Source organism: Acinonyx jubatus, chromosome E3 (assembly GCF_027475565.1).
Source record: "Acinonyx jubatus isolate Ajub_Pintada_27869175 chromosome E3, VMU_Ajub_asm_v1.0, whole genome shotgun sequence".
NCBI classification, from domain to species: Eukaryota; Metazoa; Chordata; class Mammalia; order Carnivora; family Felidae; genus Acinonyx; species Acinonyx jubatus.
The window spans coordinates 28,234,785-28,251,705 of NC_069398.1; the positions used below are offsets into that span (position 1 = coordinate 28,234,785).

Sequence of the window (16,921 nt, forward strand, 5' to 3'; positions counted from 1 at the left end):
CTCCATCACACACGTGCGCACACACACACATGCCACAGAAATCCAACGTATGAAAAATCACAGAATGGGAAAATCCCCACGGGACACAGCTGTATTAAATTTTGTTTTCCTCCAACAAGAAGGTGGATGCGTTCCTTTAATGGACACTGCGGAGCGTCTCAGTGCGCAGGACCTCGCGGTGAGCCCTGGGGATACGGGGGCGGAACATGGTGGGCCTGCCATCAAGGCCCTCGTGAGTTGGTAGAGTTGCCCCCAGTTCAGACCATCTCAGCTCCACATGGGTGAACCCACAGGGGTGACGGCCTCTCCTGCTGTGCCGCTCTGACAAGGCCCCCCTTCCCCTCCTGCTGCAGGTTCGCTGGCTCTGGGCTTCTTGGCGGCCCTCTGCCCTCCTGTGCGGCCGTTCCTGGCAGCTCACAGTTTACAACTATGCTCCTGTACCTCCCGTCTTAGAAAGAAACAGAGTGCCTGGGTGGCTCAGTTGGTTAAGCCTCCGACTCAATTTAGGCTCGGGTCATGATCTCACAGTCTGTAAGTTCAAGCCCCACGTTGGGCTCCACGCTGATAGCATGGAACCTGCTTGGGATTCTCTCTTATGCTCCTCTCTCTCTGCCCCTCCCCTGCTCTCTCTTTCAAAATAAATAAATAAACTTAAAAAAAAAAAAAAAGAAAGAAAAACAAAAGAAACAAGCAAAATCCCTCCCTTGATCCCGTGCTGCCCCCAGCTTCCCAGCCCCATCTATGCTCCCTTCCCGGCAAGAACTTCTTGAAACTTCTCGCCTTTCATTTTGCTCCTCTGCCGGAACCATCATGGCCTCCGTCCCCCACCAGTCCTCAAAACTGCACTTGCCGGGGTCCCAGCCACCCCACATTGCCAATTCTAATGCGTTCTCAAGCCTCATCCTAACAGGTTTCCCAGAGCATTTGGGAGACTTGGGCTCTCCCCCTCTTCTCCTCCCTCCTGAAACTCACCTCCTGGGGCACCTGGTTTCTCTGATCCTCCCTCTGCCCTGGCTGCTCCCTCTCACCTCGTTAGCCAGCCCGTCTTCCTTAGTCTCGCCTCTGAGGTGGGGGTGCCCGGAATGTTCGGGAAGCAGCACCCCTTCTCCATCTGGTCATCCCCAAGTCCACCTCCAATCCTGCAGCTTCAAACACGGTCTACATGCTCTCGATCCTCAATCACGCCACATCTCCTAGGTTCCAACATGCACGCACTGTTACAGTTCAACATGGCGGACACAGTTGATGGTGTGCTATCATTTAATGGGTTTAAGTCTCAGGGATGGTAAGATAACACAGTTCTTCCTACCAATGGCGTCTTAGAATCCATGAAATGCACTATGGCCCGAGTCCCAGAATCTTCCTGGTGCCCTGGGCTTTTCACTCAACCTCTTACTTGCCCCCCGCCCTCCATGGATGCCCCATGGGCATCTCAAGCTTCAGTTGGCCAAAACAGAGCTGCCGGCTTCCACCTCTTAGGGCTGACACCCCTGAGTGTCCTCAGCATAATGAACGGCACGCACAGCCAACCAGCCGCTCACACACCAAACATTTAGGGTTGTTCCCGATTGCTCCCTGCCGCTCCGTGATCAGATTCTTGTTATCTCTGCTTCAAGACACCTCCTGAATCCAGCCACTTCTCTCCACTTCCCCAGCTATTGTCCTAGCGTGAGCCCCCATCACCTCGCAGTTGCCTGTGCCCATTCTCCCCACGACAGCCAGCGATCTTCTCCAAACCTAAACCAGTCCATCTCAGGAACCTCCAGAAAGTTGAGAAAAATCATTCAAAGCAAGTGGAAAAAAGGACATCGTAGAGATAAGAGCAGAAAGCAATGGAATTGAAAACAGAAAAACAACAGAGAAAAATCAGTGAGACCCAAAGCTGGTTCTCCAGAAAGACCAATGAGATGGCCAAACTCTAGCAAGACTGACAAAGGAAAAACAAGAGACGACACAAATTATCAATCTCAGGAATGAAACAGGTAATATCACTACACATGTAAATATTAACAGTGTAGAGGAAACGGACCAAGCCATTGAAAAACACAAATTACCCCACTGAAAAATGCAAATTACCCCCATTCAAGATGAAATAGGTCATTTAAATAGCGCCATAACTATTAAGGAAATTGCATTTGTAGCTTAAACACTCCTTCAAAAGAAATCACCAGACCCAGATGTTTTCATCAGAGAATTTTACCAAACGTTTAAGAACTAATACCAATTCTACACATCCTCTTCCAGAAAATGCAAGAGGAAGGAGCACATCCTAACTCATTTTATGAGACGTTGATACCGAAGTCAGACAAAGACAGTAGAAAACAAGAAAACCACAGACCAATATCCATCATGGATACAGACATAAACATCCTCAAACAAAATATGAGCAAGTAGAATTCAGCTATATATTTTTTAAAATTATACACCATGGCCAAGTGGGGTTTATTCCAAGGATGCCATGTAGGTTTAATATCCCAAAATGAGTCAACGTAATCACCATATTAAAAATCACATAGGGGCGCCTGGGTGGCTTGGTCTGTTAAAGCATCCGACTTCGGCTCAGGTCATGATCTCACAGTTCATGAGTTCAAGGCCCATGTTGGGCTCTCTGCTCTCAGTACAGAGCCTGCTTCAGGTCCTCTGTCTCCCTCTCTCTCTGCCCCTTCCCAGCTCATGCACGCTCTCTCTCTCTCTGCCAAAAATAAATAAAAATTAATTTTAAAAAAATCACGTAATCATGTCAATCAGTGCAAAAAAACATATTGACAAAAATCAGTGCCCATGATGAAAACCCTCAGAAAAAAAATGGTAATACAGGGAATTTCCTCAGCTTGATAGAGAACATCCACGAAATCCTTGCAGTTAACATTATACTTACTGGTGAAAGACTTCCCCCCCCCCCCCCCCCCCCCGTGGCTGGGAACAAAGCATTCTCTCTGCTCTCTCCACTCTTACCCAGTGAGTGCCGGCAGTTCTGGCCAGAGAAAAGGCAAAGAGAGAAAATGACAGACACACAGATCTGAAATGAGGAAACAAGGCAGTCGCTACTTACAGATGACATGATTGTCTGAAGAAAAGAAGTGTCACGGAATCTACAGAAAAATGCCCAAAACTAACATATGAACTCAACAAGGTCAGAGGATACAATATAAACACACACAAAGGGGCGCCTGGGTGGCGCAGTCGGTTAAGCGTCCGACTTCAGCCAGGTCACGATCTCGCGGTCCGTGAGTTCGAGCCCCGCGTCGGGCTCTGGGCTGATGGCTCAGAGCCTGGAGGCTGTTTCCGATTCTGTGTCTCCCTCTCTCTCTGCCCCTCCCCCATTCATGCTCTGTCTCTCTCTGTCCCAAAAATAAATAAAGGTTGAAAAAAAAATTTTTTTTAAATAAAAAATTAAAAAAAATAAACACACACAAAAATCTATTGCATTTATATATACTGGCAACGAACACAAGGATATTGAAACTGAAAAGTCAAGTTTACCAGTTCTACCAAAAGGCACGACTTACAATCACTCCAAAAAAAATTTTTTTTTTAAAAAGAAAGAACAGAGCACGTAGGCCAAAAACTGTAAGAAAGCAATGAAAGATGAAATAAGTAAAAAAAAAAAAAAAAATCCAAATAAATGGAGAGACATACGCTATTCCTGGACTGGAAGACTGAACATAGTAAGATAATAATTCTCTCCAAGTGGATGTAAAGGTTTCATGTAATTCCTGCACAAATCGCATCAAGATTTTTGGTAGCTGTAGACTGGATTATCATAAAATTTATATGAAAAGACAAAGGAACTAAGGTTGCTAAGCCAATTGTGAAGAGGAAGAAGGAAGTGGGAACAAAATCAGCCTCTCCGATTTCAAGACTCATTACATACCAACAGCAAGACCAACAGGTAATGAGACGGACCCGTAGACACGTATTATCAACGGAACAGAACAGAGAACTTAGACCAACACAAATATACCCAAATGATACTTTTACATTTTACTTTATTATTTACTTTGAGAGACAGAGTGCCAGCAGGGGAGGGGCAGAGAGAGAGGGGGAGACAGAGAGTCCCAAGGGGGCTCTGTGCTGTCAGTGCAGAGCTCAATAAACGGTGAGATCACGACGTGAGCCGAAATCAGGAGTCGAACACTTAACCGACTGAGCCACCCGGGTGCCCCCGAAATGATTTTTAACAAACATGCAAAAGCAGTCCAAGAAAGGAAGGCTGCCATCTCAGCAATGGTACTGGAGCGATCAGATATCCACGGAAAAAAAAAAAAAAAAAAAAATTAGCCTTGCCCTAAACATCACCCCTTGTGCAAAAATTAACTCAAAATGGATCGTGGACTTAAATGTCAAACACAAAACTGAAAACCTTTTAGAGGAAAACACAGGAGAAGATCTCCAAGATCGAAGGCAAGGCAAAGAGTTCATAGAAAACCACAATGAGGGGCGCCTGGGTGGCGCAGTCGGTTAAGCGTCCAACTTCAGCCAGGTCACGGTCTCGCGGTCCATGAGTTCGAGCCCCGCGTCAGGCTCTGGGCTGATGGCTCGGAGCCTGGAGCCTGTTTCCGATTCTGTGTCTCCCTCTCTCTCTGCCCCTCCCCCGTTCATGCTCGGTCTCTCTCTGTCCCAAAAATAAAATAAAACGTTGAAAAAAAAAAAAAAAGACACTACACAGAATGGCTAAAATGGAATAGAGTGATAACACCAAATGCCGGCAGGGAAACAGAGAATCTGGGTCAGTGAGACCTCGCTGGTGGAAATGTAAAATGGTACAGCCACTCTGAAACCGGTTTGGCAGGTTCTTAGAAAAACTAAACACACAACCACCAAAAGACCCAACAATTGCACTTGTGGGCACTTGCCCAGAGAAATGAAAACCTGTGTTCACGCAAATATCTGAAGGAACCGGAATGTTTACGCAGTTTTATTCCGAATAGCCCCAAACTGGAAACAACCCAGAGGTCTCTCAACAGATAAATGGCTAAACCACCTGGTACACGCACGCCGTGGAATACTATTCGGCAATAAAAAAGGAACGAACTGCTCATACACTCAACAGCCCAGATCACTCTCCGGAAAATGACGATGAGAGAAAAAACCCACTGCCCAAAGTTTACCTACTTTTCGTTCCGTTCTTGAAATGGCAAAGGTTTTTTAAATTTTTTTAAATGTTTATTTATTTTTGAGAGAGAGAGAGAGAGACAGACAGAGCATGAGCGGGGGGAGGGGCAGAGAGAGAGGGAGACACAGGATCCGAAGCAGGCTCCGGGCTCTGAGCTGTCAGCACAAAGCCCGAAGCGCGGCTCGAACCCACGAACCGTGAGATCATGACTTGAGTCGAAGTCAGATGCTTAACCAACTGAGCCACCCAGGCGCCCTGAAATGGCAAAGTTTTAAAGGTAGAGAACAGATTGGTGGTTACCAGGGATTTGAGAGGCATTGGGGAGCAGGAGGAGAGTGGGTGTGGCTTCAGAAGGGCAATATGCGGGGTCCTGCGGTGCAGAGAATATTCTGTGTCTTGACTGCATTAATGTCAGTATCTCGATGCGCTGGTTGTGACACATTCTCTCATTCTGCAAGATGTCATCATTGAGAGGAATAGAATGAACGGTACACGGGATCCAAAAAAGAGACGGAACATACGGAATCTCTCTGTATTATTTCTTACAACTTCACGTGAATTGACGTTGCTCTCAAAATAAAAAGCTGATCAGAAAGAAACCTCAATCAGATCATTTCTCATCTCTACTTAAAACTCTCCATGGCTTCCCGATACACTGACTCAAAGCCAAACTTAAGCCCACAGAGATCAGCCTCTGCCTATACCCTCCTCCTCAGTTGCTCTGCTCCTGGACACGGACCTCCTCTCTGTTCCTTCGTCTGGGACCTCCCTTTCTCAGGGCCTTTGCACCGACCACCCTTCCCGATCATCACATGGAAGCTGTTTCTCCTCACTCTTTGCTCAGCATCAACATCATCCCCCCAGGGTGTCTCCCCTACCTGCTCTGAAGTAGCCCCAATCCGTGCCCGGCCACATCACCCTATCTGAAGGTGACGCATTCATTACGAGGCAATATTTTTTCTCGTTTTCATATTTAGCTGAATATAAAGTCCATGGGGAAAACGACTTGGTTTTACTCTCCATCACGTTCCCCTCTGGCACACAGTAGGGCCCTCCATGAATATTTGCAGGAAGGGCTGAGCGGGGGAAAAAAAAAACCAAAATGCAAGCAAAGAGGTCTGCGTGGGGCTCCTGGGAGAGAGGGTAGGGGCCGGGGAGGCACTGGGGGCACATGCCAGTCCCCAAGTGCATTCTGAACACTACCACACCCTCCCTTCCCCCACCTGCATACTTTTGTCATAAAAATGTCATCAGGATGTAATGACATAACGTGCTGACTTCCAAGCCTTCTGCCAAGAGAGGCCCCACCAAGGATTACAGCCATGCCGATCCCTAAATCCAACTACACAGAAATGCAGAAACCCCTTCTCCCCGCCACGGCCCCGCACAGACCCGGCACGGAGCAGCCGCGGGCAGCAGGGGGGGCGCCAGTGCAGGTGCCCCCCCGCTCTCGGGCAGGAAATGTGCTCCTGCGCTCTCTTACCAGCCACTCGTCATTCACCTGACATTTGTACCTCCTTTCAGAGTCCTACCAAGGTCCTGGGGTTTGTAACGGCCAACACTGGCCTAGACACGCCTCAGCACTGAATCCCCAAAGCCCTCCCACGAGGCAGGTCCTATCGTCATTTTTACAAACGAACCAAGTGAAACCCCAAGCCCCACCCCTTCTCTTCCTACCCCCGGCTCCACCGCCCACTCTGTGTGCGGACCCAGCCCACGTCATCCAGCTCCAGCCAGGCCAGCCCCTCCTGTAAACAGCCACCCTCGCCAGCCCAGTGGGCTTCGGGGTGTGCCCGCCACGCACAGTCCCCCAGATTCGGGGAAGAGGCCAGAGCCGAGCCGGGAGCCCTCAGAGCTATTTACCCAGGTGGCCCGAGAATGGTCCAGAAGAGGGGCTTAGGCTCCCCCTGGCCCCACGGACTGCTTGCCCGCAAGGAGGAACATGGCTGGAACAGCTGGAGGAGGGGCCAGGACACGGGTTCTTCTTGCCTAGGTGGGAAGTCCATTTGCCCCAGGAGCCCTGCTCTGTGGCCCAGGGGGTGGGGCCAGGCAGGGTCCCGGTCATGCCTGGTGCTGCCACACCGCCCACAGCTCCGGAGGTGGCAGAGGCAAGAAATACGGAAACCTAGAAACTTCTACGTAAACGCTGAGGTTGAAACGTGTCAAGGCACACTGGGCAGCCAGGACTATAAGCAACACGACACGACACAAGGCAGCTCTGGGGGGGCTCGGCCGGGGTTTGCCATCCTAACCTCAGGGGGGAAAAACGCAGCTTCAGAGCGTGATGAGGTTGGCCGTCCACTAAGGGCTGCTCCCGGGGCGATACGCCTGGGATCTGCTTCAGAGCTCAGCCATGGCCCAGCCCCGGCTTGCATGCCCACGGCACTTCTCACAAGCCCGCCTCACATCATCCCCCGACAGCCCCCTGGGGAAGCCTTCTACTGCCCCTACTTTAGAGTCAGGGACGCCCAGGCTCAGAGGACAAATCCTGACCGGTGAGACCTCAGGGGAACCTTCTGGGGACCCTGGAAAAGACAGTGCCCTCTGATAGGAGGCAACCGTGCACCACATCCCCGGGCTCCTTTATTTGGGAGACTGTTGTTGATGCCCGGAGCTGCGGCCGCCCTTCTGTGACCGTACAGAGCGACACGGCAAACACACAGGAGCTGGCAGAGAGTGAAGTCCACAGGGCCCAAGATCTCGAGAAGACTATTGGCTTAATAACTGCACTGGGACAGAGCTACACAATCCTGGGCTGTTTCACACCTGGATAAATCCCCTCACAGAAAACCCCAGCTCAGGGAAGCCCAGGGTTGGGGGTCCCCACCCCGTCTCTGGCTCCACTCTCAGGGCACCTTGCTCCCGCACAGCAGAGATGACAGATGCAACTGCGTGCCTGTTTCTGCTGTGGTTTGACGAATGCCCCCCCACCACCACCACCACTGCTACTCGGTCATGGGCTCCCCAAGTCAGGGCCTGGTCTGGGTTCTCACATCACGGTCTCCTGAGGCCTCCCCAAGGCCTGTACGCAGGAGGAGGTCAACAAGTACTTATTTGGTGGAGGAAAGGGGCTGGGTCATAAAATCTTAGGAGCATCCTTCTGGGGCCTGTAAACCCAATTCGATCCTTGTGACTATTCTTTTTTTTTTTTTTTTGATTTGTTGTTGTTTACTTATTTTTGGGAGAGAGAGAAACAGAGCAAATGATTGGGGGAGGAGCAGAGAGAGAGAGGGAGACACAGAATCCAAAGCAGGTTCCAGGCTCCGTCCGAGCTCCCAACACGGGGCTCGAACCCACAAACTGCGAGATCACGACCCGAGCCCAAGTCAGACGCTTAACCGACTGAGCCACCCAGGTGTCCCTTTGTGACTATCCTTTGGACCTTGGGCAAGTCACTCTGCTCTCTGAGCTTCAATCTCCCAGTGGCGAGTTTGGGGATCAGTTTATAAGACAAGGACTTGCCTTCGCAACAAACTGTCTTATTCACAGTTCTCACCATCACGCACACCCTGTGCAGGAATTCAAAGTGTTCTGACACCTTTGATCTTGAGCACAGAACAGACGCTGTGCTCTGTTCTGAGCACACGGTGACCAGCGCTAAGATAAAGCGGGATAAGGGGCTGGAAAGTGACAGGTGTCAGGGAGGAAAGCCACTGAATCAGGTCAGGAGATTCAGCTGTTCCAGGGCTGAAACCGGGCTGGGCAGAAAAATGAGCCGATGTGAAGGCCCTGAGGAAGGACGGGGTGATCCATGTGGACAGAGCCCAAGGAACAGGGCAGCCCATGGAGGGCTCTGGGGTCAGGAGGGGAACAGGGTCCATGTCACACGAGACGCTGATCAGCTGTGGAGAGGGGTACAGACTTTACCATAACAGAGACGGAAGCTTCTGGAAGGTTTGGGGCAGGGCAGTACCTTGATCTGACAGAGGCACTGGAGAGACCAGCGAGCAGCTACTATAAATACAATGCCTCTTATATATGAAGCCAGCAAACCCGGGACCGGGATGGGAGCACACACGGTGCCCCAGGTGGCCAGGGAGCTGGTGACAGCGCCACACCCGGCCGTCCTTCCTCCCCCTGCCCAGCCGGCAGCCCAAGGCCAAAGACTGAGGGGATGCACCCCAATCCTAACTCAGATAGGAGTTACTGGAGAGAGAGGAACACCTCATTCCTGAGCAAGTAATAGTAATTTCAGTGGCAGTGATAATTGAGAGCAGAAATACGGAATTCCTCTAAAGAAAGAGAATTAAGTCTTACTCAACAAAGGGAAGGCGCAGGACAAATGTGTGTCTGATGTGACCGAACATTCTGTTCTCAGCTCCTAACGCCAAGGAGAGGGAGAGAACTCTCTGAAGGCCTGTTAAACACCCACACTGAGGACCAGACCCTGATGCTTCTGAAAAGTGTCCAGATAATTGCTGAAGTCCTAAAGCAAAGGGCAGTTGTGAAAATTAGTGATCATTTGGGAAATTTGTCCGGTTGAGGTCAGAGATTCAGTAGTTAGCTTATGTGGCTTTTCTTAAAGATGCCTTATTGTATTTTTTACAAAGTATAAAAGCCTCAACTTATCATTTTGACATGAAGAAAGCTGTCCTTCCAAGGGTTTTGAGTTAAGGAATACTGATGGCTCACTTTTTTAATTCTTTTTAATGTTTATTTATTTTTAGGAGACAGAGACAGAGCACAAGCAGGGGAGGGGTAGAGAGAGAGGGAGACACAGAATTTGAAACAGGCTCCAGGCTCTGAGCTGTCGGCACAGAGCCCGATGTGGGGCTCAAACCCATGAACCATGAGATCATGACCTGGGCCCGAGTTGGATGCTTCACCGACTGAACCACCCAAGTGTCCCAAATTCCATCTCTTGGAGAGAGCTGTTCCCAAGCTTGGCTCCCCTCTACAAAAAGCAAGATGCAGGTGTTCGAACTGAGGTGGGTGTAGCCTTGCTTCTCAGGGGCCGGCCTCCCTATTGGAAGAGCGGGGCACCCATTCCTCACACTGAGCTGAGAGCCGAAGTCCACCCTGTTGGGGTCACTTACAGACCAGACTCCAAAGACCCTTCTCTCAGAAGATGCTCCTAAGATCCAGAGGTGGTGACCTGGTCATCTGAGGCTTCCTGCTGATGACAAAGGCAGGGAAGACCCAGGAATTCAGCTCCTGGGGGCCCAGGGGAGTTAAGGAAAGGGTGGGGGGGGGCCTCTGTGCCTTCTGCTGAAAAGGCATCTTTTTCTTCATTTACGGATCCACTGGCCATCCCTCCAGCACAGCAGTTAAAAGCAGACCTTTCTCTTAAAATTTAAAATGGACATATCTGGGTGCCTGGGTGGCTCAGCTGGTTGAGCGTCCGACTCTTGATTTTGACTCAGATCATGATCCCAGGATCATGGGATCGAGCCCCACGTCCAGCTCCACGCTGAATGTGGAGCCTGCTTAGGATTCTCCCCCTCCCTCCTCCCTTCTGCCCCCACAAAATAAAAAATAAAAATAAAATAAAATGGATGTCTCCATTTAGTTAGCCATTCCCTTTATAGAAGGAATAATTGCAAACATACTCGTGTATAATGTGGACCCCAAGCTAAGAACCTCTACTGTTAAAACATTATGAAAAAATTTTTAAATTATGAAAATAGGGGCGCCTGGGTGGCTCAGTTGGTTTAGGGTCCAACTTCAGCTCAGGTCATCATCTCATGGTTCGTGGGTTCATGTCCAGCGTTGGGTCCTATGCTGACAGCTCAGAGCCTGGAGCCTGCTTCAGATTCTGTGTCTCCTCTCTCTCTGCCCTCCCCCTGCTCACACTCTGTCTCTCTCTCTCACAAATAAAATAAATATTTTAAAAAATTAAAAAGTAAATAAATAAAATAAGCATGTTTTTTAAAAACGTGTAAAAGTGGGGTCGCCTGAGTGGCTCAGTCGGTTAAGCGTCCGACTTCAGCTCAGGTCATGATCTTACGGTTTGTGAGTTCAAGCCCCGTGTCGGGCTCTGTGCTGACAGCTCAGACCCTGGAACCTGCTTCGGATTCTGTGTCTCCCCCTCTCTCTGCCCCTCCCTTGCTCACACTCTGTCTCTCTCTCTCTCTCTCAAAAATAAATAAACATTAAAAAAATTAAAAAAAAAAAACGTGTAAAAGTGTCCGACTCTCGATTTTGGCTCAGGTCATAATCTCACAGTTTCGTGAACTCGAGCCCCAAGTTGGGCTCTGTGCTGAGCCCAGAGTGAGGAGCCTGCTTGGGATTCTCTCTCTCTCTCTCTCTCTCTCTCTCTCTCTCTGCCCCTCCCCCACTCATGCTCTTTCTCTCTCAAAATAAATAAATAAACTTAAAAAAATCTTTTAAACATGTAGAAGTGTTAAATATATATCATGATGCTGACTGAAGTACAGTCAGTAGTAGTTAAAACGAGGAAACCAATTTAAATATCCATTAGTTGAGGACAAGGGGCATCAATGATGATGCTTCACTGCAATGAAGGGGCTTCGAACAGCCGTTAAAAAGGAGGTGGCTGTACGGGAAGTGACTGCAAAATATTGTTCTGGGGGGAAGCAAGTTGCAGGACAAAAGAATATCATCTGGTCTTTGTTTAAGAAAATGCATATATGTGTGTAAGAGGAGCAGAGTCCATTATAGAGGAGGCACAGAGGAGACATACCGTTAATACTAATAATGGGATCATGTAGGTGTAATTCGAGAGGAACAATGCTCAATTTCTGTAATATTTGGGATTTATTTTTTTTTTTTTTGGACAGTGAGTATATATCACGTTCTTCCTAATAACAATGACAGCAATAACAATGAAAGGTAGAATGAAAAATCTAGAAAAGAAACAAGCCACCCTCTCCCCGGCAGGCTCTGCAGCCTGTGGCCCAGGACCAGAATCGCTGCCACGTTCGCGGGTCCCAGCAGAGCAGCTGCAAAGCTGATTCTGGGCATTGGCTGCACGCTGAGCCCTGTAGGGGGCACCACTGTGCAGGCAAGGGCCCCGACCCCTGGGCTCATCCATCCTTGGTGATGAAAACACACCCAATTTATGATGACCCTGGGATGGTTAATCTGTGTCACTCTGGCTAGACCAGAATACCCAGATATTTGGTCAGACACGAATGGGGGTTGCCGTGAAAGTTTTTTTTTTTTTAAGTTTATTTATTTTCAAACGAGGGCGGAGGGGCAGAGAGAGAGAGGGAGAGAATCCCAAGCAGGGTCTGCGGTGTGTGGCAGATGTGGGGTTCGAACCCACAAACCTTAGATCATGACCTGAGCCGAAGGTGGACGCCTAACTGACTGAGTCACCCAGGCGCCCCAAAAGTGTTTTTTTTTTAATTGAAGTGTAGTTGACATATAGCTAGTTTCAGGTGCACAACATCGTGGATGGACAATTATATACATCACAAAATGCTATGATAAGTGTCTTCACCGTCTGTCACCATACCAAGTTATTCCCATATTACTGACTATATCGCCGATGCTGTGCTTTTCACCCCGTGACTCTTAATCTCATGCACTTACTTTTCCCAAACCACTCTAGCAACCACTAGTTTGTCCTCTGTATGTATGAGTCTGTTTCTGGTTTTTTGTTCGTTTGGGCAGGGATTTGGAATTTGAGAAGGGTGGTCCCAGGCAGAGAGGGGCAAAGGGTCTTGGAGGCAGAAACCCACAGCCGGACAGGTGTGGAGTGGAGAGAAAAGGAAGCTGGAGCCAGAAAAGGGACTGGAGGGGGAGAGGACTAGGAGGCAGATGAGGGGGGTCTCAGAGACCTCGAATGTGGCCCCAGGAATTCAGATCTCTTCCTATGAATCTGAGAGCTGCCTGAGGGCTGTGGGTGGGGGCTGTAAGAGAGGTGGGGCCGTGAGGGGCGGGGCCATGAGGGGCACAGCTGAGAAGAGTGGGGGCAGTCAGGGGCGGGGCTGAGAGGGGTCTCACGGGCCCTTCTCCATCCCCCTGTCCCCTCCGCCCACTCACTGTCTATGGTGCTCTTCTGCTCATCAAATGCCCCCTGGATTATGAAGGTCTTTCAGGGTAGGAAGCGTGTCTCTTTCATCTGGCCCGCACATACCCTCCCCCCATGGTCTGTCCACAAAAGGTGCTGCTCAGTTCTTGTTTCCAAGCGTCAACCCCCCCTCCCCAACAGCTTGTACTGGGGTCGGATTCATCCAAAGGAGCAGAAAGGAAGAGCAGAGGTGGTCAGCCCCACAGCCTTTACCTCACAAGGTTGGCACAGGGCCCGGGCCACCGGCAGCTCTGGTACACGCGCTGGACCACGGTCTCGGAGCCATTCTGCACCTGGCAGGACACCGTCCGCGTCACCGTGTGATGGCACCAGTGCCTGTGGGGAAAGCAACAGTCGTGACGTTATTACTGAGGGGCTGACTGCGGGTCAAAAGGCCGTGATGGCCGAGGAGGGGCCCCTCCACGAGGCTGGGGGATAAGGGGCCCACTGAGACCCTGGGACCAGGTCCAAGGGGAAGGGAGACTAGCCATACCCTTTGGCCACCAAGTCCTGGCATCATACCTGTCATCAAGTGCTCAGAATCAACCCCTGCCCACAGAGAAATCCCACTCTGGTGAGGAAGAATAAGAAGGAAGTGATTAAGAGGCGCCTGCGTGGCTCAGTCGTTAAGCATCCGACTTGGGCTCAGGTCATGATCTCACGGTTCTTGGGTTTGAGCCCCACATCAGGCTCTGTGCTGACAGCTCGGAGCCTGGAGCCTGCTTCAGATTCTGTGTCTCCCTCTCTCGCTACCCCTCCCCTGCTCACGTTCTGTCTCTCTCTCTCTCTCCCTCTCTCTCTCTCTCTCTCTCAAATAAACATTAAAAACTTTAAGAAAAGGAAGTGATTAAAATCCACAGGAACCCGGGGCCATAAGTGCAATGAAAGGACACGCACAGGGAGCTATGGGAACACAGTCGGGCACCGGACCCCGGTCTTAAGAAAGGCCAACCACCTGAGTACCGAAAGGTAACCGTCAGCCCACAGCAAATGCAATTACAGGTGGACCAAAGGTTGGAGGAAGGGGAGGAGCCAGGAGAAAGGCACGGTGCCTGCCAGGCTAGATGTGGGTCTTATCATGAAGTCAGCGGGGAGCCACTGAAGGACTCGCCAGAGGGATGCCCCACGGGTCTGAGTTTAGAGCACTTCCTCTGGTGCACTGTGTAAGAGGTACAGAGGCCTGAGGTGGGGCGTGGCAGTGGGAGGAAGGGACGTACGCAAACAATATGGAGATTGGATCCAGATGGCAGAAAAGCACATACTCCCGTCTCCCCCTTCCATCCCCAGATCCTAGAAACTGGAAATCTAAAAACAAGCCCCTGTTGGGACATCAGCAAGATGGTGGATAGGAGATCCCCCATTCACACACACACAACCCGCCACCGTCCCCCGCCACTCAGTAACAATAATTTGGCAGCCAGCCATGGACAAAAACGCCTTTGCGGGAGCTTTGGGATTTTTGTAGACCATATCTCTTATAAGGGGTCAATATCCAAAACATACAAGGAACTCAAAAAACTCAATAGCAAAAAAACAAATAGTCTGAGTTTAATGGCCAGAAGGACCTGAAGAGAAATTTTTCCAAAGACATACCGACGGCCACCAAGTATATGAGAAGGCGCTCGACATCACTCAACATCAAGAAGACGCAAATCGAAACGAGATGTCACCTCACACTCGTTAGGATGGCTATTATCGAAGGGAAGTAAGGTAACAAGTGCTGGTGAAGGTTCGGAGAAAAGGCAACCCTGGTGTGCTGTTGATGGTGATGTACATTGGTGCAGCCACTTTGCTAGGCTCTTGAAAGAAATTAAAAATGGAACTACCATAGGATCCAGGAATTTCACTTCTGGGTACATATCCAAAGGAAACAATATCAGTATCTGGAAGAGATCTCTGCACTCCATGCTCACTGCAGCATTATTCACAACAGCCAAGATGGAAACCGAAGTGTCCATCCATGAATGAATGGACAAAGAAAATTTAGAACACACACACACACACACACACACACACACACACACGACAGAATGTTATTCAGCCATAAAAAAAGGGGTCCCTGGGTGGCTCAGTCGGTGAAGCATCCGACTCTTGGTTTCCGCTCAGGTCATGATCTCACAGTTCGTGGGTTCGAGCCCCCCATTGGGCTCTGTGCTGACAGTGCAGAGCCTACCCGTGATTCTCTCTTCCCCTCTCTCTCTACCCCTCCCCTGCTTGCTCTCTCTTTCTCTCAAAATAAATAAATAAGCTTTAAAAAAAAAAATTGAAAAAAAAAGGAAGGAAATCCTACCATTTGTGATAACGTGGATGAACCTGGAGGATGTTATGCTAAGAAGCCAGACACAGAAAGACAAATGCTGTGTGATCTCATTTGCATGTGGAATCCAAAACCACATGCACCAGAGACTAGAAAAACCAGAGTAGTACAGGGGTTGCCAGGAGTTGGGGGAGGGGGGGAGGAGAGGGGAGATGGGGAGATGTTATCAAAGAACACAAACTGGCAGTTATAAGATGAGTAAGTTCCGGGACCTAATATACAGATTAAATCTGCACATGGTGATTATAGTTAATTATACTGAATAGGGTACTTGAAATTTGCTAGGAGAGTAGATCTTAAGTGTTCGCACCACAAACCAAAACAAACGATGGTAACTATGTGAGGTGATGAATGTTAATCATCTGTAGTAATCATTTTACAATGTATATGTATATTAAGTCATCATGTTGTATACCTTTGGGGGGTTAAAGCATGGGGGGGGAATATATGCTTTTTTAAATTTGTTGATCATAACTCAATAAAGCAGAAAATATAAATAAATAAAAATAAAACTCAGCCAGAAATTTTGAGGAACTAAAAGTCAGCAGAACAAAGGTGAAAGAGGAACCAGAAACACACAGGGAAAGGGACTCAGGAGCAGCAGATGCGGCTAGTCCAATAGAGGAGGGACCCAGAGGTGACTATCAGAGGACCACAGTACAAGGAGTCAGATGGGTAGGACCTGATCCCTACCCCTGCTGATGTCGAGAATCAGGCATTGGGTTCACCTGCTAGGACACAGGTGTGGTTGTAAGTGGGTCCCTCAAAAGCTGATGACCCCCCGGAGAAACCGCGACCCTCTTGAGTTTATACAACTGCATTCTTGCACATTCCTTCTCTACCCTGCACCTACTACCAGCCCTCCAAGAGGCAACAAAGCAATAAACAGTAAAAGAGACAAACCAGTGGGAACCCCCAAATACCATGATTCTCAAATTATTCCAGAAAAAAAGGCCAGCACCGTGAAAGGCATCAGCTCAACAGACAATAAATTGCACTTCAGGAAAAGACAACTCATAAAGCAAACAGATGAAGACAATTTTTTAAAACATAATTAATGTCCACAAAGAGATAAGAGGAATGTGCACTTGTAAAAGATATTACGAAATGGGAAAAAAATGAGATCGCTTGGAAATGAAATATACGATGGTAAAAACCAAAAGCTCAACAGATGGGCTGAAAAACCAGCATGGAAACAGCCAGAGAGAGAGCAGATGAGCCGGAAATCCAAGCCATGAACTTTCCAAGGATATACTGCAGGGGGAAAAGGAGATGGAAAATGCTGGAGAAAAGGGGAAAGACCCAGAATACAGACTATGTGCCAACCTATGTCGATTAGTAGCTCTGGAATGGGAGACTGGAGAGAGCAAAGGGAATACACACATGAAGAAAGAGAAAAGAGAGTTCAACAAAGACATGAGTTCTTGACAGAAAGAGCCCACTGGGTGCTAAGCAAGATAAACACAGACAGACATATTGTGATGAAACATCAGAAATCTCAGGATGCAGA

The 16,921-nt window shown here is 49.0% G+C and overlaps 1 protein-coding gene across 3 annotated transcripts in view; it reads right to left on the reverse strand.

Annotated features, from left to right (window-relative positions):
- The window catches only part of COL26A1 (collagen type XXVI alpha 1 chain), a 200,385-nt gene that overhangs the window by 104,959 nt on the left and 78,505 nt on the right, over positions 1 to 16,921 (reverse strand). For all 3 annotated transcript variants that reach the window (XM_027042028.2, XM_027042026.2, XM_027042027.2), the window contains one exon: positions 13,308 to 13,430. In XM_027042028.2, the coding sequence (XP_026897829.1) occupies positions 13,308 to 13,430 (123 nt within the window). The remainder of the gene's footprint in view (positions 1 to 13,307; positions 13,431 to 16,921) is intronic.